The 21,966-nt window shown below is 44.5% G+C and overlaps 2 protein-coding genes across 3 annotated transcripts; both read left to right on the top strand.

The window, feature by feature from the left end:
* Positions 1-38: 38 nt before the first annotated feature.
* ccnb2 (cyclin B2) lies at positions 39-3,303 on the top strand. Of its 2 annotated transcripts, none has more exons than XM_047580453.1 (9): positions 39-194; positions 357-461; positions 896-1,204; positions 1,584-1,742; positions 1,825-2,061; positions 2,688-2,828; positions 2,922-3,032; positions 3,113-3,225; positions 3,274-3,303. In XM_047580453.1, the coding sequence occupies exons 1-8, from the start codon at positions 168-170 to the stop codon at positions 3,221-3,223; spliced, it is 1,200 nt and encodes a 399-aa protein (XP_047436409.1). In that variant the 5' UTR covers positions 39-167; the 3' UTR covers positions 3,224-3,225; positions 3,274-3,303. The 2 variants fall into 2 exon arrangements, with proteins under 2 accessions (XP_047436409.1, XP_047436408.1); XM_047580452.1 differs by having other exon boundaries at positions 43-194; positions 354-461.
* Positions 3,304-4,964: 1,661 nt separating this feature from the next.
* LOC125005837 (CD82 antigen-like) lies at positions 4,965-21,469 on the top strand. The gene is made up of 9 exons (XM_047581468.1): positions 4,965-5,142; positions 9,702-9,792; positions 12,011-12,083; positions 15,737-15,858; positions 16,226-16,300; positions 18,048-18,146; positions 19,395-19,568; positions 19,847-19,930; positions 20,405-21,469. Exons 2-9 carry the CDS (start codon positions 9,730-9,732, stop codon positions 20,480-20,482), a joined length of 768 nt encoding a protein of 255 aa, XP_047437424.1. The 5' UTR covers positions 4,965-5,142; positions 9,702-9,729; the 3' UTR covers positions 20,483-21,469.
* Positions 21,470-21,966: the final 497 nt, after the last annotated feature.

Here is a 21,966-nt window from a genome sequence, read left to right as displayed (position 1 = left end):
GCCAATCAGGAGCGTCCGTCACTCAGCCGCGTCCAATCAGATTCCGCGCTGCACTATTTGAAAGCAGCTTAGTCTCCGGGTTGTTTGTAACTTGTTCGTAGCTTCGTCGGTAACTTGGTGCTCAAACAAACCTTTACGCGTTTATCTCGTTGCTGTCGACCTTTAAAATGTCGTCTGTGGAAGTTCGCGCCGCGGTGAGTCACAAACTTTATTTATTTTAAGCTGTTTATTGGAGCGGCTGCTGTTAGCTCCGTGGTTAGCCAGCATGCTAACTTCATTATATCATCATCTCCGCCGCCTTTCACGTTTGTGTCATCTCTATTTTGCTTTTTATTCTTATTTCATTTTACCAGCAGCTTCCTGTCGGCGAGAACCCGCTGAAGAAGAGTAAAAACACCGCAGCGGGGCCGAGGAGAGCGGCTCTGGGGGAGATCAGCAACTTCCACCAGGCTAACGCCAAGGTACCAAGATGGAGGCGCTTCGTTAGCTTCATTAGCTTCATTAAAGCTCATTTCCTTAAAATGGCGGCGGCCCTGAGCTCAAAGCCTGAACCCAGCTGAGGGTTAACTGTTTGTTTCTTTCCTTCCTTCCCTCAGTCGCTCCTTTCCTTCCTTACCTGCTTCTTTCCTTTCCTTCCTTACCTGCTTCTTTCCTTTCCTTCCTTACCTGCTTCTTTCCTTTCCTTCCTTACCTGCTTCTTTCCTTTCCTTCCTTCCTTCCCTGCTCCTTTCCTTCCTTCCCTGTTTCCTTCCTTCCATCATTCTTGTCCTTTCCCTCCTTCCACCCTAGAGGTTTCCCTGCTGTTTATTTTATTAAAGCCATGTTTATCTTAGTGCCTCCTCCTCCACATGGTGGCGCTCCTGAGCTGACTCTGTCTTATTCTCTCCTTCCTCAGAGACCTGGACCGACCAAAGCTGCTGCTCCGGTCAAACCGTCCTGTGTCTCCAGGTCCAAACCAGCCGTGATGCCGGCTCCAGCTCCTGTGGTCCAGGTCCCGGTCCCGGTCCAAGTCCGGGCTCCGGCTCCGGAGGCCGACGTGTCCATGAAGGAGGAGCAGGAGCAGGAGGAGGAGGAGGAGGAGCTGTGCCAGGCTTTCTCCGAGGCGCTGCTCACTGTGGAGGACGTGGACGAGCAGGACGCTGACCTCCCTCAGCTCTGCTCCCAATACGTCAAAGACATATACAGCTACCTGCACGTCCTGGAGGTGACACGCACAGACACGCACACAGACACAAGACACACACAGAGACACACACACACAGAGACGCTTGAGTTTGTGAAACTGTGACAAAGAAATTTGGGATAAATGTGTGACCACGGCTCTCGCTCCGCTCCCCGCCCCTCTCTCTCTCCTCATCCTGCACCCCCCCACCCCCTCCTCCTCCTCTCCTCCGCCCTCACTCAGGTCCACACCACCGGCCTCCTGCAGTGGACACTTCAAAGAACTCTTCTGGGACTCTGTCCATGTCCTCCATCCACGCTGCTGCTCGTCCTCCTTCTCCTCCTGCTCCTCTCTCCTCTCCTCTCCTCTCTCTCTCCCCCCCCCCCCCCTCCCTCCTCCTCCTCCTCCTGCTCCTCCTCAGGTGCAGCAGGCCGTCCGGCCCGACTACATGCAGGGCTACGAGATCAATGAGCGGATGCGAGCTCTTCTGGTCGACTGGCTGGTCCAGGTCCACTCCAGGTTCCAGCTGCTGCAGGAGACCCTGTTCCTGACGGTGGCCCTCCTGGACCGGTTCCTCCAGGTGGGCGGGGTCCAGACCAGTCTCCTCCCCCTCCTCCTCCCCCCTCCCCCTCCCTCTAACCCCCGGTCCTCCTGTGCTGCAGGTGCAGCCGGTGTCCCGGAGGAAGCTGCAGCTGGTGGGCGTGACCGCGATGCTGGTGGCCTGTAAGTACGAGGAGATGTTCGCCCCCGAGGTCGGAGACTTCGCCTACATCACGGACAACGCCTTCACCAAGTCCCAGATCCTGGAGATGGAGCAGCTGCTCCTCCGGAAGCTCAACTTCCAGCTGGGACGCCCGCTCCCGCTGCACTTCCTCCGCAGAGCCTCCAAGGTGGCCAACGTGAGTCCCGTGGTCTCCTACCGCCGAGACCGGACCCTGAAGGCATCGTCACGGTTAATGAGACGATTTAAATGAGTCTTTATTTATGAAGAACCACTGATCAGACCAACGTCTCAAACTCAAAGAGAAAAGGTTTTAAAAAGTGAATCAGACTTGGTTCTTTCTCGGTGAATCAGGTTCTTACTTTCGTCTTATTAAAATGTAAAATCCACCCGGTGTTAGAACGACTACATTCATATATTCTCAAGTTTATTCTGATTGAAAGTGATTTCCTGTGTCTCCTCAGAGACGCAGCGTTTTACTTTGAGATGACGTTGAATAGAATCATTTGAAGCTGAAGTTAGTTACTGTTTTAAAACCCGTTTTTATTCTTTGTGTTGCTGTTTGTTGTCGTCTGTTCGACTGTTAAACGAGTCGTCGAGTCTAAAACCTACAAACTAAACAGAACGGTTCCTGATTTAATGTCCAGTGTGACGGGGACGGTTCTGGAGAGAAGACGTTTTTTTAAATCCGTCTGAAAAGCTTTGATCAGACTGAAGCTCTGACCTGTAGGACTCTGGTCCATGGAGAACTGGACTTTATTTGAGGTTCTGTGTCCAGTGTTGTGAACCCTGTCCGTGTTGCAGGCGGACGTAGAGCGCCACACGCTGGCCAAGTACCTGATGGAGCTGACGCTGCTGGACTACAGCCTGGTCCAGTACCGGCCCTCGCAGATCGCCGCCGCCGCCCTCTGTCTGTCCCAGCTGCTGCTGGACTCTCTGCCCTGGGTCAGTCCCACGTCTCCTCCGTCTCTTAAAGCTGCTGCTTCAGGACGTCCACCTGTAACCGTCTGTCTCTGTCTCTTGTCTCCGTCCCCTCAGTCTCCCACTCAGCAGCACTACTCCTCCTACAGCCAGGACCAGCTGACCCCCATCATGCAGCTCATAGCCAAGAACCAGGTTCTGCTGAACGAGGGCAAGACCAAGTTCCTGGTGAGTCGTCCCCCCCCCCCCCCCTAAATGTCCCATGTCCTCTCTGAGTCCAGCTCTAACGTCCTGTCTTGTGTCCTCAGGCCGTCAGGAACAAATACTCGAGCAGCAAACTGATGAAGATCAGCCTGATCCCTCAGCTCAGGTCCTCGGCCCTCAGGACCCTGGCGGCCCCCCTCCTCGGGGACCCCTGAGACCCCGCCCCCCTCCTCGGTGACCCCTGAGACCCCCCCTCCTCGGTGACCCCTGAGACCCCGCCCCCCTCTTCGGTGACCCCTGACCCCCCCTCTCACTTGCACTTTATTTTAAATCAACTTGGACCTGTGGACAGACTTGACCCGTTCTTAATAAAATGTTTTTATGGTTTTTCATCCAGGACTCGTTTGTTTCCTCAGACCTCGTTAACGTTAACGGGTTAATTAGAGATTAAAGATGATTCTTTTATTTTCATCCTGTTAGACACGAGGAACCAGTTTATTCTGTGTTTACACTGAACGTTCACATTAAGGGACAAGTGTCCTCTTCAAAAACGCCCTAAAAACATCAACTCTGTTTCTCTACAGTTTGTTTTTCAATCCACTTCATTCATAATTATTAATACCCCCCCCATCATAAACACTGAGCATCAGCAACTAATCAAACTTGGTATTTATGATTAACTACTATTGAAGTGGATGAAAAGTGTTTTTTTTGAAGCGGACGCTTGTCAAACATTCAGACGTGAAACAGATTAAAGTGACGCTGTCAAAGTGTAAAAGTTCTTTTATTTTAAGTCTGAGATGGAAACTGATCTGAGTCTGAATGTTCTCGTTGTCCAGGTCATAGTGAGCAAAGGAAACCGACTTCATCCATGTAGCTTCTTCAGTTCTGACACTAGTGGGAAGTTTAAATAAATTTACGCACAGTTTTCGTATTTAAACCTCAACTGACTCAGAACTGAAAAAGCTGCTGGGATGAAACGTCTTCGTGTTTCGTGGAGGATCCGAGGTTGAACTCTTCATCGTGACGTCGCTGTGAAACGAAATGAGTGAACACAGCTCGGTTTGAACCAGAGACGAGAGAGACCAGCTCTGTCCTCATCAGACGGAGCCTGACCTCACTCCTCCTCACCCTCCTCAGCCTGTCCTCACCCCTCCTCAGCCTCCTCACCCCTCCTCACCCTCCTCAGCCTCCGTCGGCTCTGAAGCGGTGACGTCAGACCTCAGTGTCGACTAAACGTAAAAATATTCTTTAACTTTTAAAGCCTCCAGTTAAATGTTTCCCTGTAAATATTCAGATCAGATTAAATGTTGAAATAAACAGTTTTTATGTTTTTGTATAAACTGATTCACATTGAGTTTCTTCATTCGTGTCTTTTTCTGACTGAGTTAAAACTGAGAATAAGAGTCAAATAAAATATGAAGATAAAACTGAGATGAAAAGTAAAGAAGACTTACAATAAATATTTCAATAAACTGATAAATTTCATGATTCAATAAAACTAAATTCAGATCAAAAGTAAAGAATGTTGACATAAAACATTTAAAGTCATCAAATAAAACTGATATTACATGAACACTATTGGTTTTAGTATTTATATTTAAACATATAAAATAATAAAGTCCTTGGTATTAAATGTTTGAATAAATAAAATTCTTTTTATGGTTTAAATCAAGTTAAATAAATAAAACCACTCAAAGAATTTTCCAAATATCTGTATAAATAAGTAAAGAAATAAATCCTTAGTCCTTCATATTAAATAAATAAAACTCATCAGGATTCTGAACTTTTAGTTCCAGTCTCCGCCACAAGGGGGACACCTCAGGACCGTCCCCCCCCTTAACCCCCCCCCCCCCCTCCCTCCCTCCCCCTCCCCCTCCTCCCTCCTCCTCCTCCCCCCTCCTCCTCCTCCCCCCCCTCCTCCTCCTCCTCCTCCGCTGCCGCGTTGTTGTTGCAGTCGAACCGGAGTTCCCCGAGTACAGACCTGCACAGACCAGGATCAAGACAGACCTGCACAGACCCGCAGAGACCAGGACCAGGACCAGGACCAGGACCAGGACAGACCCGCAGAGACCAGGACCAGGACCAGGACCAGGACCAGGAGACGTGTCCCCGCAGCTCAGCTCAGAACCAGGTGAGAGAAATCTGAAAAGCTTCTGGTTCATGAACACGAGGATAAAGAGTCAGACTCAGTCTGTGTCCGGATCAGGTCTGAAATGAATAATTAATATTAATTAATAAGCATCTAATTAATAATAATAACCGTGAAGCGTCTGTGTTCTGGTCCTGAGGAGTTTACCTGCTGCAGCTCAGACTCACCTGGACTCTAAAATACCGTGTTTTCTGAATGGACTCTGGTGCAGCCACAAAGTTGATTTAATCATGTGAACTTTTAACTGTTTTAACTCTTTAAAGTCACAGACTGAAGGTTTGTTTCAGACTCCGACTCCTAAATGTTCTAAAAGTTTTAGAGACAGAAGTGAAACTAAAAGTGTTTGAAGAGTTCAGGTTATAAAAACACAAACAAGACGAGAACCTTTTGGTTTCTGTTGCTGAAACGATACCTGTCCTGATTTAATCCAATAAAAGGAGACGTAACCACGGCAACCTGCACTAATTACCTCCCAGTAAACGGATGAATGAGCATCAGAAACAAAAGAAGAACCAGGGCACAGAGACCCTGGAGACCCGGAGACCCGGAGAACCGCCTAGAACCAGACCCAGATCAAGACTGAGACTGACACCAAGACCCAGACCCAGACCCAGAACTAGACCCAGACCTAGACCCAGAACCAGACACAAACACAGACCCAGAACTAGACCCAGAACTAGACCCAGACCCAGAACCAGAACCAGAACCAGACACAAACACAAACACAGACCCAGACCCAGACCCAGACCCAGAACTAGACCCAGACCCAGAACTAGACCCAGACCTAGACCCAGAACCAGACACAAACACAGACCCAGAACTAGACCCAGAACTAGACCCAGAACTAGACCCAGACCCAGACCCAGAACCAGAACCAGACACAAACACAGACCCAGACCCAGACCCAGAACTAGACCCAAAAACAAACACAGACCCAGACCCAGACCCAGAACCAGAGCAAGACTCAGTTCCAGACCCAGAACTAGGACCAGAACTAGACCCAGACCCAGACAGAAAGGTTTTGTGTGGTTTTATTTCTGCTCTTGTGTCGTCAGCTGGTTTGTGTTGAGTCTGTTTGGTTTGAAATAAACTATGTGATTTAAACTGAGATTCAGAAGGAGCCACCGAGGCTAACAGTTAGCATGCTCATGCTACAGACCAGGTGCACTCTGGGATACCTCCAGGTGTTTCTGTCTTGTGAGCGCCGGCCTGAATGTACCTGAGGGCATCGCCGTGGTAACCAGACCAGCCTGTCAGACCAGTCTGGTCTAAGAACGAAGACTCATCGTCTTCCTCACTGACTTTACTGAGTCAGTTCAGGACAAAAACTTTGTCTTCACCGTTTACTCCTCCTCCTCCTCCTCCTCTTTCTCTTTCTCTTTCTCCTCCTCTTCCTCCTCCTCCTCCTCCTCCTCTTCCTCTTGTATTTCCAGCTGATTCTCCTTCTTTAAAGGCGTTGAGGTGTGGAGCTGCTCAGGTTTCCATCTTTTGTTGCTGCAGAGAAGAATAATGTTTGAAAGACGCTGTTGTTCAGAGGGAGGTTGTCAGGTGGGATGAGGAGGAGCAGGAGGAGGAGGAGGAGGATGAGGAGCAGGAGGAGGAGGAGGAATAAAACCGAACCTTTCTGTGACGGGTTTTTTAAGGAGCGCTGTCTCTTTAAGTCAGTTACAGACGCATCTGTAACTGATAAACAAACCGAGTCTTTGTCTCGACTCTGATATGAGATTTAAATTTCACATCTGTGTCTGGAAACCAGGAAACAACGGAGCTGATTGTAGACGACGGACACAAAAACTAAACGCTGTGTTTCAGGTTGAGCTGCAGTACAGGTCATAAGCTCCACCCCCTCCATGTTAGTGGGCGGGGCTTTTTATTTCCAGGATGGTTTCAGTCGTTGTAGGTAGTAAATATAATGCTGATGAATGTTCAAGTGTTATTTCTTTTAGTTTTGTTTTAGTTCCTTATTTGATGCTATAGAAACAGGATGTGACATGATGACGACCAGCAGTTGCCATGACAACCGCTGCGTAAAGAGATTTAAAATAAGTTGAGTGTATAATTCAAGGCGTCTCCATCGTCTCTGTCCTCATGGACTCCAGCTCTGCCTCCTCTTTGTTTCTGCCTCCGTGTTTGTTCCCTCCTGGTAGAAGCAGTAATTTCATGTAACTTCATGTTTTGTTTAATTAAGAGTCTGCAGGACAGGGATGTCAAACATACGGCCCACGGGCCATAACCGGCCGCTAGGAGCCCAGAGTGGCCCACAGGATGAGTTTTCAAAGATCACACTGAAGATATTAACTGCACTTTGTCCAATAAAAGCTGTTATTCATAACTTTTCCACTAGGGATTAATCCATCGTCCTGATTAATCTGATTAATAATCTGAACCCAGAACGACTGTGAACGTGTCTCAGTTTGTCCAAGTAGCGTTAGCGTTAGCACCAGCTGATCCGGTAGTGACAGGCAGCAGAACCAACCCATAAAGATGGAAGACGCTAAACAGCACGTTGGTCCTCTCCATGGGACATTTGAGGACAAAGACACCAAGAGGGACCAGTGGAGACACATAAAGTATCATCACACTCTGCAGGAAGGAGTTTTCTTTCCAGCTTCAAACAGCACATGAACCAAGCCAAGCATACGTTAGCCGGGGATTCTGCTAGCACTTGGGCTAACGCGGCTAACAGCTGGAGACAAACCAAGACAAACCAAGACAAAGACAAGCTGCCAATGCTGCTGCTAATATGTGTCCACTCCTGCAGCCACTGTTCACTGGGAGACACTGTTCTCAATAAGAAGCGTCAGCTCTCCTCTGGTTGGACAATGTCCACAAGTTAGTCTGTCTCCGTAGCAACAGGGACACATTCATGAGGACACATGGTGGACAAACAAAGACACAAAAAGGTGTTATGTTGAATGAACTCGTTCAGTGCAGATATATTCTCTTCTTCCTGGAGTCTGTTTGCGATTAAACATGAAGGAGATTTAATCTGATTAATGTGAATTAATCCACATCAACCTGAGATTAATCTGATCAAACATGTGAATCATATATATATTTATACATGTGCGGTTATTATTCCATTTCTGGTCCAGCGTGATGCTATTTTTGAGACTTCTTGACTGTAATTGAAACCTCATGTAAATTCTTTTCTTCTGCTCCTTCTTTTCTGTCCTGGCAGCTGCAGTGGAGGCAGCGCTCCGTGGCCTTTCTAAATTTAACTTTTTCTTGTTGATTCGTTTTCCAACCGGTGGGACGTCAGCAGAAAGTCATGATTAAAGTCGCTGACAGAACTTAAACCTACCTAAACAGACGAGTTACACACGTTTCACTTTTATTCACATATCAGTTTGAAACCAGCTGTGAGACATTTAGGTTTGTGGTGGAAGTAAATAAAATGAGACACTCACTGGAACCCAGAGGTTTGGTGATGTTGGCTAGTGGCTAGCGGCTAACGTTTACGCCTACAGAGCTAAGAGCTAACAGTAGCTCTTCCTAGCATCCTGCTAACAGTAGCTCTTCCTAGCATCCTGCTAACAGTAGCTCTTCCTAGCATCCTGCTAACAGTAGCTCTTCCTAGCTAGTGTTGTGATGTTAGCAGCTGAGCTAGCGGCTCCTGCTTTCGTAAAGTTTCGGCCTCGTTTCTTCCACGTTGAGTCCTAAAATGTGGAGCAGCTGTTGCTGTGACACTAACACGTTTCCAGAGAGGAAAGTGGGTCGACTGCAGCCTGGAAACATCGAGCTCCACATTTCACCCAGATTTTCATCGATTTATTGGACGTGTGTGTTGGTCGGGACGGAGTTTCCATAAACAGGAAAGAATTGTTCATGTTAAAATAATCAGCTGAATCTAAATCATCTCTCAGGTCTGGAAGCTTCAGAGGCTTAAACTCCTGTTCTCAGGTTTAGTACAAGAACAAGCAGAGATCAACTGATTATTATTAATAGTATTTCTACTTTTTAAATAAGAAAAAATACAACAAATAATTAGATTTAATGTCAAAACTTATTCTCTTCTTCTTATTATTATAATTATTATTCTTATTTTATTATTTTCAGCCCATTGAAAGTCAATACAACCAGAGATTCAATTATTTTGATTCACCAACCAAACATTCTCCTTTTTATTTATTTACTATTATTTTTAGTTATTATTGTATCATTGACCTGATACTTGTCAAGTTTTAACCTCCACCCAGTGCGTCTCTGTGGTCCTCAGATAATGAATGAGTTATTATAACGTTCCTAAATGTCGTTTCCTCTGTCTCCGGGATGATTCTGGAGTCTCTGGTGTCTCTGGAGTCTCTGGTGTCTCTAGTGTCTCTGGTGTCTCTGATGTCTCTGGTGTCTCTGGTGTCTCTGGTGTCTCTGATGTCGGGTGGAGACTCAGATTGAGGCCGGTGGGTTTTCGGGGCTAATCCCTCAGATCTGACCCCCAGTCGTGATCGTGATCCTCAGATTATCCTCGGAGGTCTGTGGTTCTTGGAGCATCTGTCAACACCAGAATCCTGAGCTCAGATCTTTGTTGTGACTCTTTGCAGATAAATCATCATCCTCATCATCATCATCATGGGACAAGGCTGCAAGACGGCGAGCAAATACTTCCTGTTCCTCTTCAACCTCATCTTCTTCGTGAGTATTTCATTCCTCATTCGTTTAGCTTTAAATGATAAAACAGAAACCAGCCACACATCTCATCCTTCATGTCAGTCCTGCCTCAGCTCTCATCTCATCTCATCTCATCTCATCTCATCTCATCTCATCTCATCTCATCTCATCTCATCTCATCTCATCTCTACTTGATTTATGTGACTCTTTAAATAGCAGCTACAGCTGAGACAAAGTGCTACATGGATAAAATTACAGCATGAAACATAACACAATTAAAAGCAATAAAACGAAAGCAGGACAGACTCTCATGCTGGATGGAACATGATGGAATAAAAATCACATATAACTTGTCTCTTCTCATATCTGTCACCTCATCATCTCATCTCGTTTAATCTCTTCCCTCGTATCATTTCTCTCATCTCATCTCATCTCATCTCATCTCATCTCATCTCATCTCATCTCATCTCATCAGTATTTCATTTCTCATCTTCTCTTGTATCTCTCGTTTCTCATCATCTGGTATTTGATCTCCTTTTATCTTAATTCCAACTCCTCATGATCTCATCTCATTTTATCTCATTTCTTCAACATTTTCTAGAAGACTGGCTAGTGTTGATCACAGAGAGATGTTTTACTTTCATTCTCATCCACAGAGTTAAGTCTGATGTATTTATCAATTAGCTAAAGGTTGCTAACAGCCGTTTAAAGAGGTTTAGTTTTACTGTGCTAGCCGTTAGCATCCCCATTAGCCTTAGCATGGCCTCCATCACTGTGTCTGTGGTTGGTCCAGATGCTGATGCTGCAGTCGCTCTGCTCATCGTCACTATCGGGTTTTTAGTTTTTAATCTGAGGCTCATAAACCTGTGAATTCTCTGTTATGACATGAAACTGGAGCTAAAACCACAGTCTCTATTTAAACTGATTTGAAATTCACTTCCTGCCTGGTTACCATGGCGACGCTTAGGTCATGGAAATGAAACCTGTGGTCTGAGGTGCATCTTATTCCTGTGTGACAGAAAAACTAAACTAGAGTCCTGCTTACATCCCATATTATACCGACACTGGCCTCCGAGATCTACATTAAACTAAACTCCAAGAAGTTTGGATTATTTTCATATATATTCATATATTTCTTTATATATATATTCTCTTTGCTGTCGTCTGATTATTTTCAGTCTCTTCTCATGTTAACGATAAATTAGGCCTCATCAGCGCAAATACATTCAGGAAAGAGACGATGAATCTGATTGGATGTTTGGACTCATGGTGCAGAATCTCATCTCATCTCATCTGATCTCATCTCATCTCATCTCATCTCATCTCATCTCTCATATCTCTTCTCTTGTCTTGTCTCATCTCATGTGTCTCATACAGGCCTGTCTCATCTTTTCTCATGTCTCTCTTCATCTGATCTTATGTCCTTTCATATTAATTTGGGCCAATCCAGTGTCTCATCCAGTCTCATCTCATATCTCTCATTTCTTAACTCTCACATCTCATTTAATCTCATTTAATCTCATCTCATCTCATTTAATCTCATCTCATCTCATCTCATCTCATCTCATCTCATCTCATCTCATCTCATCCCATCTCATGTCTTTTATCTAAATTTGGGCCGATCCAACATCTCATGGTCTCATTGTTTCTCATCTTATTTTTTTCTCAGAAATCTTGTGATTTATGAGGAACGTGAACATGAAAAGAGCCTAAAATGTTGTAACCACGGCAACGTCAAGTCAAGTCAACTTTATTGTCAGTTCTGACATGTGCGACACAGCACAGGACTGAAATCACAGCTTAAACGCCTACGACGCTGCAGCTAAACACAATGTGTAAAGAAGAAATGTGCAAACGTTGAGAATATATGAAAATAGTGAGACTGTCACAGATATTTGATGTAGATGTTAAACGTCTGAAGATTCTTGGTCATTTTGACTTTTTCTGGTTCATGATTGTGGAGACGCTGGAAGCTGAGTATGAGTCTCGATCATAAAATGTACCTCGTCATCTCTGTAACAAGGTCTGAAACTCTGCAGCTGTTTGAATACGTTAAATATCGCTTTAAAAGAAGCTCAGGAGAAGTGATGCTCCAGATGTTTGACGTTGGCTTTGCCAGAACACGTTGGCTCATACATGCTCTCAGTGAGCAGCAGCGAAATGTCATAACTCTGTCACTGTTAATGCAGAATAAAGTTTACGTGTCCACATCATCACTGACGCGTTCCTGTGTTGGTTCCAGCTGTTCGGAGGCGTCATCATGGGCTTCGGGCTGTGGCTCCTCCTGGACAACCAGAGCTTCATCGTGGTCCTGAGTGAGTTGCTTTCGTTGTGTCCAGTGAAGTGTGTGTCTGTGTGTAGACGAGGTGAAACCTTCAGAAATGTGGCTGCAGTTTGAAACACAAACACAATAAATGGCTGTTGTGTTTTACTGCAGTGAAGAGTTGACACTAATCCAAGCGTAGACACATGTAGGTCAAAGCGATGATTAACGGGCTGGAAGCAGCCGACGCTGGAGGAGGTGGCACTTTACTCTGTTTATCATCTCACACTTTGAGCTGTAGTTCAGCCCAATGAGTCGGACCACGTCGACAAGCAGCTCTAACGTACGAACACATGGAAGAAGAAAGTGAAAGAGTCAGATCCACCTCATTAAACCTGCTTTTAAAAGGCCATAAAGATGCAGTTTGATGCTTTTAAAGATAAGATGGCAGTTAGAGCTTTGTTATGTCACATAAGAACGTGGCTGAACCTTGAGCTGAGAAAGAAAGTAGGTGACTCTGGTGTTTGATTGTGTCTGATGTTTGTTACAAACACATCTCAGAAAATCAGAATCAGAAGAAACAAAGAAATACACAGAGGATGAAGGATGTGTCCATATAAGAGTCGACATGTACAGTAACATATACATACATATATATATGATAAATGAATAATGTGATTAAATTAAAAGCAGAAATGTAAAACATCTGACTATGACAAAGTGTAAATTTAAAGTTTCTGTGTGAGTTCAGGAGCAGAACATTGAGAACAAACCTCCTCTGAGAACAAAGTCCCTGTTGATTTGTAGGAGCTGAATTTATTATCACGCGTAAATAAGTCTGGCAATAAAGTGGATCTTTTATTTCAGGGATCAGTTTTACAAGGGAGACCTGGCCAAGATAGCAGCAACACGGTTACACAATTAAAAGATGGAAACCAACAGCACATAAAAGAACAAACTCAGAGCTTCAGATCCAGATTCAGTTCAGATTGAAGCTTTTTCCAAACATCTGGAGCCTAAAACCGAAACCTGTTCTTTCCCAGTTCTGGTCTTATTTTTGAAATCAACCAGGAGGAAACTGTGGAGCTGGAGTGGAGACTGAAACTCCTTGTTTCCATAGATCATCAGATTACACAGCCCTGCTAACTAGCCTAGCATAGTTAGCTTAGCCTGGAGTAGCATAGTGACAACAGCGTTCTAGCGTTTGAATTTATGATGTGACTCTAATATGTGATTTAAGCTGGTTTAAATTGAAAACTTTGATTTGTATATTTAAGGATTGTTTATTAAGCTAGTTTATTAGCGTCAGCTAATACGGACAAAAACAAGCTGAGGACAAAAGACGACGTGTGTGTTTGTTGTTTGGCTCCTTCTTTCTTTTTGATGTAATTATTCTGATCACAGACGTTCGTGTTGCTAATCAGCCACAGGGACCTGAAGCTGCGCGCCGCCATGTGTTAGCGTTAGCGTGCGCCGCCATGTGTTAGCGTTAGCGTGCGCCGCCATGTGTTAGCGTTAGCGTGACGCTCAGGCCTCAGCTCCGTGTGTTCGCACTTCAACACACGTGTTCAACAGATTTCCAACATTTCTTTGTCTGGATTTGGTTATTTTCAGCTCTTTGTTCTCATGGTTTCACTGACTCAGTCGCCTACTGGAAGGAAAAGAGGAGCGTTATGGAAAACTCTTTCCTAAAGAGTGAGAAGATAAATATCTGTGTCTGTGTTTTCTTCAGGTCTGAGAGTTTGATTAATAATATCAGTTTCTTTTAAACCGTTGTCACAAAGCGGTGAATGGTGTCGCGTTGAAGCGTCTGTGATGTTGTTGCCGTGCCAACGCGCAGGAAGCTTCCAGCAGCAGTTTGTAGAAGAGACGAGTTGTGTCTGAGACAGAAAGACACAGTGAGCGAGTGTCAGGGCGAGAGACGTCACTGAGGACGTTTGTCCGTCGTGGCTCAGCAGGTGTCCTCCCTCGGACACTGGGCTCTTTCTCTGGCCTCCGTCCTCCATCAGCATGCATCACATCAGCCCAGTGCGCTCACCGCCTTACTCATCACTCCGCCGGGAGTCCGGGCGTTTCATGGCGCGCTCGCTGGATGCGCTCGTATGACACAAACCCCTCAGAGCTCGGGTCAAAGGTCAGCTTTGTGTCCGCGTCACCAACGAGACGTATTGATGCTCAATGGAACATTTCATACAGGGAGCGTGAGGCTGAATCAATGAATCAATGAGCTGCCTGGTGCCGCGTGACTCAGACACGTTCAGCCCGGCTCTGTTTTCACCAGGTCACAGATACAGGCTGGACGACGACAACATGGACACGAGGTCAAAGAGCTGCGTCCATGTCCCACAACATTCACAGAATAAATCAGAGTCCTGATCCTGCTGGAAGTCAGAGCTGGAAACGAGTTATCGCCCTCCCAGTTAAAACAAGATGGCCGCCTCCATGAAAGCTCTGGCCTCGTCTCAGTGTAACTGGGTGGAAACTTGGTTCAATTTTAACATTTTCTGGGTGTAAAGTGAAATAATTTTTTTTTTAAAGAATCTTGATATTAACTGATATTATTACTATAATGTTTAAGTTAAACCGGAACCAATAACTTGAACCAACTCATGTTTTTTTTACTAGAATTATTTACAGATGAATCTACAAGAACGCGTGAGGCAGAAATTTATAAAAATATTCAAAAGTTTTAATTGTAGAAAATAAATCCACTTTTACTCCCAGTTTGCCACCGTGGTGTTTGTCTCTAATGTTTTTAGCCGTCGTTAGCTATAAATAGAATATTACAGGAGCTTCTAGTCACTGTTTACACTCAGGGCGGCCATCTTGGAAACTCAGCTCCGGTATATTGAAAATTCTACAACTTTCCCAGTAGAAAATACGCCTTTAGGGACATTATAGTCGGAAATTCAGTTGTAAATCTCAACTCTCTCTCTCGACAGCAAAACTGAAGGAGGAATCTGGGCGTAATTATCGACAGCGATCTAAATTTCAGACGTCATATCAATCGCATCACAACATCATCTTTTTATCTTCTCAAAAATATCTTGAGTCAAAATCAGACTCGGAAAAATGAATCCACGCAACTGGTTTTTATGTAACTGTTTGTGTTGTAACTATGTTTACCTCAAAGCACATTGATTCTGCCTTGTGCATGAAATGCGCTTTATAAATAAAACTGAATTTAATTAAATTCCAACTTCAGTTCAACTTCTGAGTACGAATGTGAGGCACCGTAAGAGTTTCCCTCCAGGTTGTTCCTGGATGGAGGTAGAGATGAAAGGTTCCTAAAGAAGGTTCTGCAGTGAGATGTGCTGAGAGCAGGGAGGAGAACTTTAAGAGGCTTAGAGAGGAGAACATGGTGGAAAGAAGAGGAGGAGAGATATTCTCCAAACACTGAATGATTGGACGGAGCAGGAATCCAACCCCTGAAGTTGTGCCATTAGCATTACCTTAGCACTATATTAGCTTTGGCTTTAGCGTTGTCTTTAGTTTTTGTTTTTTTCTAAGAACAACTAATAAAGGACAGACGTTACTCTCCTAAAACTCCTAGAAGAATCTGGCCAACTCTTTTCAGACCAAATCCACCTATTTGCTGGATCCCTGTAACTGTAACTGTAACTGTAACTAAAGACCAGGAAGACGAAGCCCGGACCCAGTCCTGCCTGGTCCTGACGGATCCTGGTCTGTGTGGTTTCTCTGCAGGCGACTCTACGGGCGTGAAGGCGGCGTGCTACATCCTGATCGGGGTCGGGGGCTTCTCCATGCTCATGGGTTCGCTCGGCTGCGTCGGGGCCATTTATGAGATCCGCTGTCTGCTCGGCCTGGTGAGTGATGAGCTCCACGTTTCCACCACAACAACCAACTAAAAGCTCCAGTAAACTGCAGAATACTGGTCCTGCACCGATGCAATTTAACTTAAGTAATTATCGATTATGAGTTAGCTTAGCACTGATATGTAGCATGTAGCCCTGGTGGCTGGTTTCCCTGGGGAGGAAATGTTGAAACAGGCTCCTGGAAAAATAAATGTATTTTTTTCTAAATGAAACTTTGATGGTGAAGCTTGTATCTCACGTTTCTCCTCCTCCCCCTCCTCCTCCTCCTCCTCCTCCTCCCCCTCCTCCTCCTCCTCCTCCTCCTCCTCGTCCTCCTCCTCCTCCTCCTCCTCCTCCTCCTCCTCCTCCTCCTCCTCAGTACTTCGGATGCCTCCTGCTGATCCTCGTGGCTCAGATTGCGGCTGGTGCCCTCATCTACTTCCAGAAGGACCAGGTGAGTGACATCACTTCCTGTTCACAGCTGAAAATACACAACAAAAAAATAAGAAGAAGAAGTCAGGAAACGTCTCCTGGTTTATCTACTCGTCCTTTAATTAATTATTGTCATGAACCAGAAACCTGCTGGTTATTATAGCGACACCTCTTTTTAGAAAGTAGAGCTTTGAAGCTGAGAATGAACCGTCGTTTTTCTCTTATTTACTAAAAAACAAACACGTGTTTAAAGTTGCAACTAAATTCTTTCAATTTTTAAACCAAAGAAAGTCAGAATGTTTATTTTAGGCTGATTCAATCTGATTTAATTTCATTTCTAAAAGACAATGAACTCGACTTTAACTTCAGCCTCTGGGTCTTTATCTCCATTAGCCACTTCATTAGGTACAACACTGAATAAATAACAGACAGGTGTTCATTCTTAGCTCCGCCCACTGACTAACATGTCAAAATATTAGGAACTCGTGTCAGTTGAATAGCTGTACAGTTGAATCATCGTCTCTGAGTTCTCAGAAAGTAAAGTGAACCTTTGTGGAGACCAGATCTACAGCAGGACTGGTTCCACCGGTGTTCCTAACGAAGTGGCCGGGGAGGGAACAGGGCGTTGTTTTCTCCGCCTCTGATTGGTCAGTCACGTTCAAACATGTCATAACTCTGGTTAAATACCACAGTGTCACGTGATCAGCCTCAAACTCAGAGAGAACAGACGGCGCCCCCTACTGACGGAACTCATGCGGCTGTAATTAGATCACAGCTCAAACACTCGTTAACAGCAGGTTCAGTCCTGTTCATGTCTCATCATCATGTCTCCTCTACACAGACTCAAGTTCAGTTCATGTTTTCTTTCTAAATTATTTTAACGACACGTTTACAGTCGGTCCTGATGAAAACATTTAAGATCCTGGTTCTAATGAAGCGTTTAAACCAGTGTCTGAGTCTGGGTCTGAGTCCAGAACCAGGACCTGGATCAGTTAATACGTTAATGTGGGTCTAAAAATCTCCTGAATCCTGGGGTGAAGATGAGAAACTAGACGATGGAGGAGACGCCACAAAACTCACTGAAAAGCTTCAGCAGCGACGTCCTGGTGAAGAATATTTCCTGGTTTGTTCCGTAGCTTTGACTCTTTCAGCTGCGTCGGCATAAATAATCTGAGTCTGATATGAGGAGGAATTCCTCAGAGATGTGTTTATTGGATCAGGATACGACTCCAAGAATAAACGTCTCCTCCTCCTCCTCCTCCTCCTCCTGCTGCTGCAGAACTTTGATTTTGCAGAATCAAGACGACATGAAAAAAACAAACAACATCAATTTTACTTTTAGAATTAAGGTTTAACAACTTATATCTGTGTTATTTAAAGTGTTTCAGTTGTTAAGTGAAAAGTATAAAGTGACAGTTAGCTCAGCTTAGTTAGCTTAGCATAGTTAGCTGTCACAGCTGAGAACTAACTAAAGGAAAATCTTAAATTTTAATCCAACAGAATCCAGATGAATAAAATATTTGATTTAAAAGCAACATGACCAGGTTTTGCTGGTTAGCCTGTACAGCTTCTCTTAGTTTGGTTTTATTTCTACACTTTTAAAAACATTTAAAATATATTAAAAAAAAAACTTATTATTTAACAGGATCAATTGATTGAATTCTGTCATGAAACGAGTTGAAACATGAGGAGCAGAAAAATACGACGTCGAGTAAAAAGAGTAAAACTGTTTCTCAGTTCATCCTTTTATCCCGTGTTTCTGTTTCCAGCTGAATGAAGAGATGTCCACCATCATCACCAAGGTGTTCGACAACTACCCCGGGAACAACTCCAGCACGGAGCAGGCCTGGGACTTCATCCAGAGGACGGTGGGTCTGAAAGCTCCAGCAATAAAAACACTAAACACACCGGCCACTTCATTAGGTGCAACAGGCATCAGAGATAACCAGCCTCTGTGCTGCAGGGAAACATCCAGTTTCACTTATTTGTTCTTCTTTATTTACTGTAAATAATTAGTCTTGGTTCATCTATAACAGTGACGTATAGTGAGAGAACAATTAAATCCTCCGCCACTAGAGGGCAGCAGGCGGATAATAAACCCGTCTATCTACCAGCTGGTGTTCAAACAACAGAATAAATAAGATGGTGGAGGAAGAGATGATGGATACAAACTGATAAATACTCAATTTAAACTGGGACCTGGACCCAGATGAAGGTTCTAGTAGGAGAGGAGGAGGAGGAGGAGGAGGAGAGGAGAGGAGAGGAGAGGAGGAGGAGAGGAGAGGAGAGGAGGAGGAGGAGGAGAGGAGAGGAGAGGAGAGGAGAGGAGAGGAGGAGAGGAGGAGGAGGAGGGAGGAGAGGAGAGGAGAGGAGAATAGAGGAGAGGAGAGGAGAGGAGAGGAGAGGAGAGGAGAGGAGAGGAGAGGAGGAGGAGGAGAGGAGAGGAGGAGGAGAGGAGAGGAGAGGAGGAGGAGGAGAGGAGAAAGAGGAGAGGAGAGAGGAGGAGAGGAGAGAGGAGGAGAGGAGAGGAGAGGAGAGGAGAGGAGAGGAGAGGAGAGGAGGAGGAGGAGAGAGGAGAGAGGAGAGGAGAGGAGGGAGAGAGAGTAGAGGAGAGGAGAGGAGAGGAGAGGAGAGAGAGGAGAGGAGAGGAGAGGAGAGGAGGAGGAAGGGAGGAGGAGAGGAGAGGAGAGGAGAGGGAAGGAGAGGGGAGGAGAGGAGAGGAGAGGAGAGGGGAGGAGGAGAGGAGAGGAGAGGAGAGGAGAGCAGGAGGAGAGGAGAGGAGGAGGAGGAGGAGGAGGAGAGGAGAGGAGAAGGAGAGGAGAGGAGAGCAGAGCAGGAGGAGAGGAGGAGAGGAGAGGTCAGAAGAAAGAAAAGAAGTTGAGCTGGAGACAATAGAATGAAAGTTCTCGTCCCTTTGGTTTTACTTTTCCTCCGTTCTGTTCGGTGTGAGGGGAGAATTTAAACAACATCTCCAAACCAAACAGCTGTCTCTTCAAAATAAAAGCACAGAATACTTTGTGCTTTTATTGAGGGAAACCTCAAAGATGAATGAGAAAGTTTCTGATGACCAGGTTTCTGTTCCTACGTCGTCTCATATAATACGTCTCTGTCCTCAGATGTCGTGCTGTGGATGGAGCAACCATCAGGACTGGAGGCTGAACACGGTCATCGTCAACAGTTCCCAGCTCCTGTTTCCCTGCTCCTGCCAGAACGCAACGCTCAGCACCACCAACATGTCCGACAGCGGCTTCTGTGAGGCCCAGACCTCCGACTGGCCGGTGTACGACAGGGTACGCAGCTTTCACCTCCACCTCTTTACCCCGTCTGGGCTGAGGCCTCAGTCACTGCTCTGGTTTAATCTGGTTTAATCTGGTCTGGTCTGGTTTAATCTGGTTTAATCTGGTTTAATCTGGTCTGGTTTAATCTGGTCTGGTTTAATCTGGTTTAATCTGGTTTAATCTGGTCTGGTTTAATCTGGTTTAATCTGGTCTGGTTTAATCTGGTCTGGTCTGGTCTGATCTGGTCTAATGGTATCTGGTCTGGTTTAATCTGGTCTGGTCTCTTTCAGGGATGCTCAACCAGCGTGGAGAACTGGATCATCACCAACATGTGGGTCGTCCTGGGAATCTGCCTCGCTGTGGCTTTTATCGAGGTAAACTCTTTAACAAGTTATTAGGAAGGAAGGAAGGAATGAAAGGAAGGAAGGAAGGAAGGAAGGAAAGAATGAAAGAAAGAAAGAAAGAAAGAAAGAAAGAAAGAAAGAAAGAAAGGAGTCTCTTCATTTTTTAATTTCAGACCAGGTTAAACATTTTGCACAGTTTAGTCTTTAAAGTTTAATGATATGTTGTGTTTCTAAACCATTGATTAAATGTTTCTCATAGTCTTAGCAAATATAAAATATATAAAATAAATATAAAGTTCGTTATCATGATGAAATGTGGTTAATGAAAAGCAAACAGGACCCAGAATACTTCCCTGAGGAACGCCACATTTAATATCTGGTGTCGTTTTTGATAATGTTTATCATATAAATGGAGAAGGTTCATGGTGCATTGATAAATATTCATCACTTTGGCTCCACGGAGGCGTTTGAGGATGTGAAAGGTCTGTTTTTTGTCTCTTACAGCTGCTGGGGATGGTCCTGTCCATCTGCCTGTGCAGAAACGTTGACACCGAGGAGTACACCAAAGTCCCAAAGTTCTAAAGACCAGCCACGTTGTTCCAGCCTGTATTTGGTGAAATTATGCAAATGATCCAAATGTAAAGTAATTACTTCTTTATATTTTATTGGATTCGTCTTCGGAGGCTTTTATTATTGTTGGCCCAGTTTCCTTCAGCACTTTAGAACCTTTTTAGTAGTGAACTCTGCAGATGGAAGAAGATGGAAGAGTTCGTCTGTCGCTGGCGTTTAACATGTCCAACGTTTCCCTTTAAAATCTGAACATAAATTCGTCGTCTGAAAGCTAAGATTTGGAAACTGGAAAGTCCCCCTGGTGGACGTGTTTTGGTTTTTATTTTTGATACACCAGTGTTCTGATTCTTTGTGAACTTTTTTTTAGTACTTTGTAAATAATTTTAGTGATTATTATTATACGTTTTACAGCTGCCAGTGTTTTATCTTGAGCATCTGGTTTCTCCTTGAGTTTCCTTTCCTGGTTCTGGGGGTGATAGAAATAATGAGGTACTACTCGTCTCCTAAAAACTTCACTTTACGTGTCCCAGTTTAACTCGGTGTTTCTTTTAACCACGTTCATGCAGCATATTATTTTAAAATAAGAAAACTATTTTTGGGGAGATGCATCTTGATAAAAACTCATTTCTGTACAATTTAAACCCTGATCTGGTTTTGTAGCGTTTTCTTTCCATGTACAGTCTGTATGAAAAAGTTTCCATTAACCTCATAATGAACAACAACAAGTGAATGTCTGTTTATGTCTAAATGTGAACTCACAAACATTCATTTGGTTTCATTTTCCAATAAACTGATTATCTCTCTCTGTTTCCAACAAAAAAGCTAGTTTGGTTTCGTTGTTGGTTCATGTTTTAATTCTCTCGTGTCTCAGTAACTAGCTAAAAACTGACGCATAGCAAATCACAGTAGTTTCTGCAGGTGCAAGATTTTTTGAGAAAGTTAAATATTGAGTTGGGTAGAAAGAAAGAAAGAAAGAAAGAAAGAAAGAAAGAAAGAAAGCTAATGTGTGGCTTCTGTAAGAAGTCGTGACAAAAGTTTGTTGGGAAAACAGTATGTTAGCATGCTAACTTTAAGCAGAAAGAAGGAGATGGAGTAATCCAGTCCAGGATAAGATTTACTGTTTATTTTTTCATTTTATAAGTCCATCAACACCACAGAATCTGAAATATGAACCGTATATAAATATGAATATGTCTCCACTGCCTCTCATTGGCCAAACTGACGCTATTTTCCCGGGAATACGAGCGGCACCTGATGAGTTTGATCAGTTTGATCACTTCCTCCAGACTCACTGGTGTTTAGTTTTTATTTATTTAATCACTTCTTACCTGCTACTGTTGGCTAGGCTAGTTAGCTGGTGTCTTCTTGTTGGTTGCTAGTTGGTAGCTGACTGTTAGCCTGCTGGTTGGTTTTTCAGTTTGACTGGGCTTTTAAATGTGTTCTGCCTCAGATCATGGCACAAGGGATCGTAACATCCTATCCTGTGTAATAACGAA

This window comes from Mugil cephalus, chromosome 3, assembly GCF_022458985.1.
Source record: "Mugil cephalus isolate CIBA_MC_2020 chromosome 3, CIBA_Mcephalus_1.1, whole genome shotgun sequence".
NCBI lineage: Eukaryota > Metazoa > Chordata > Actinopteri > Mugiliformes > Mugilidae > Mugil > Mugil cephalus.
This window is presented reverse-complemented; position numbering and strand designations above follow the sequence as displayed.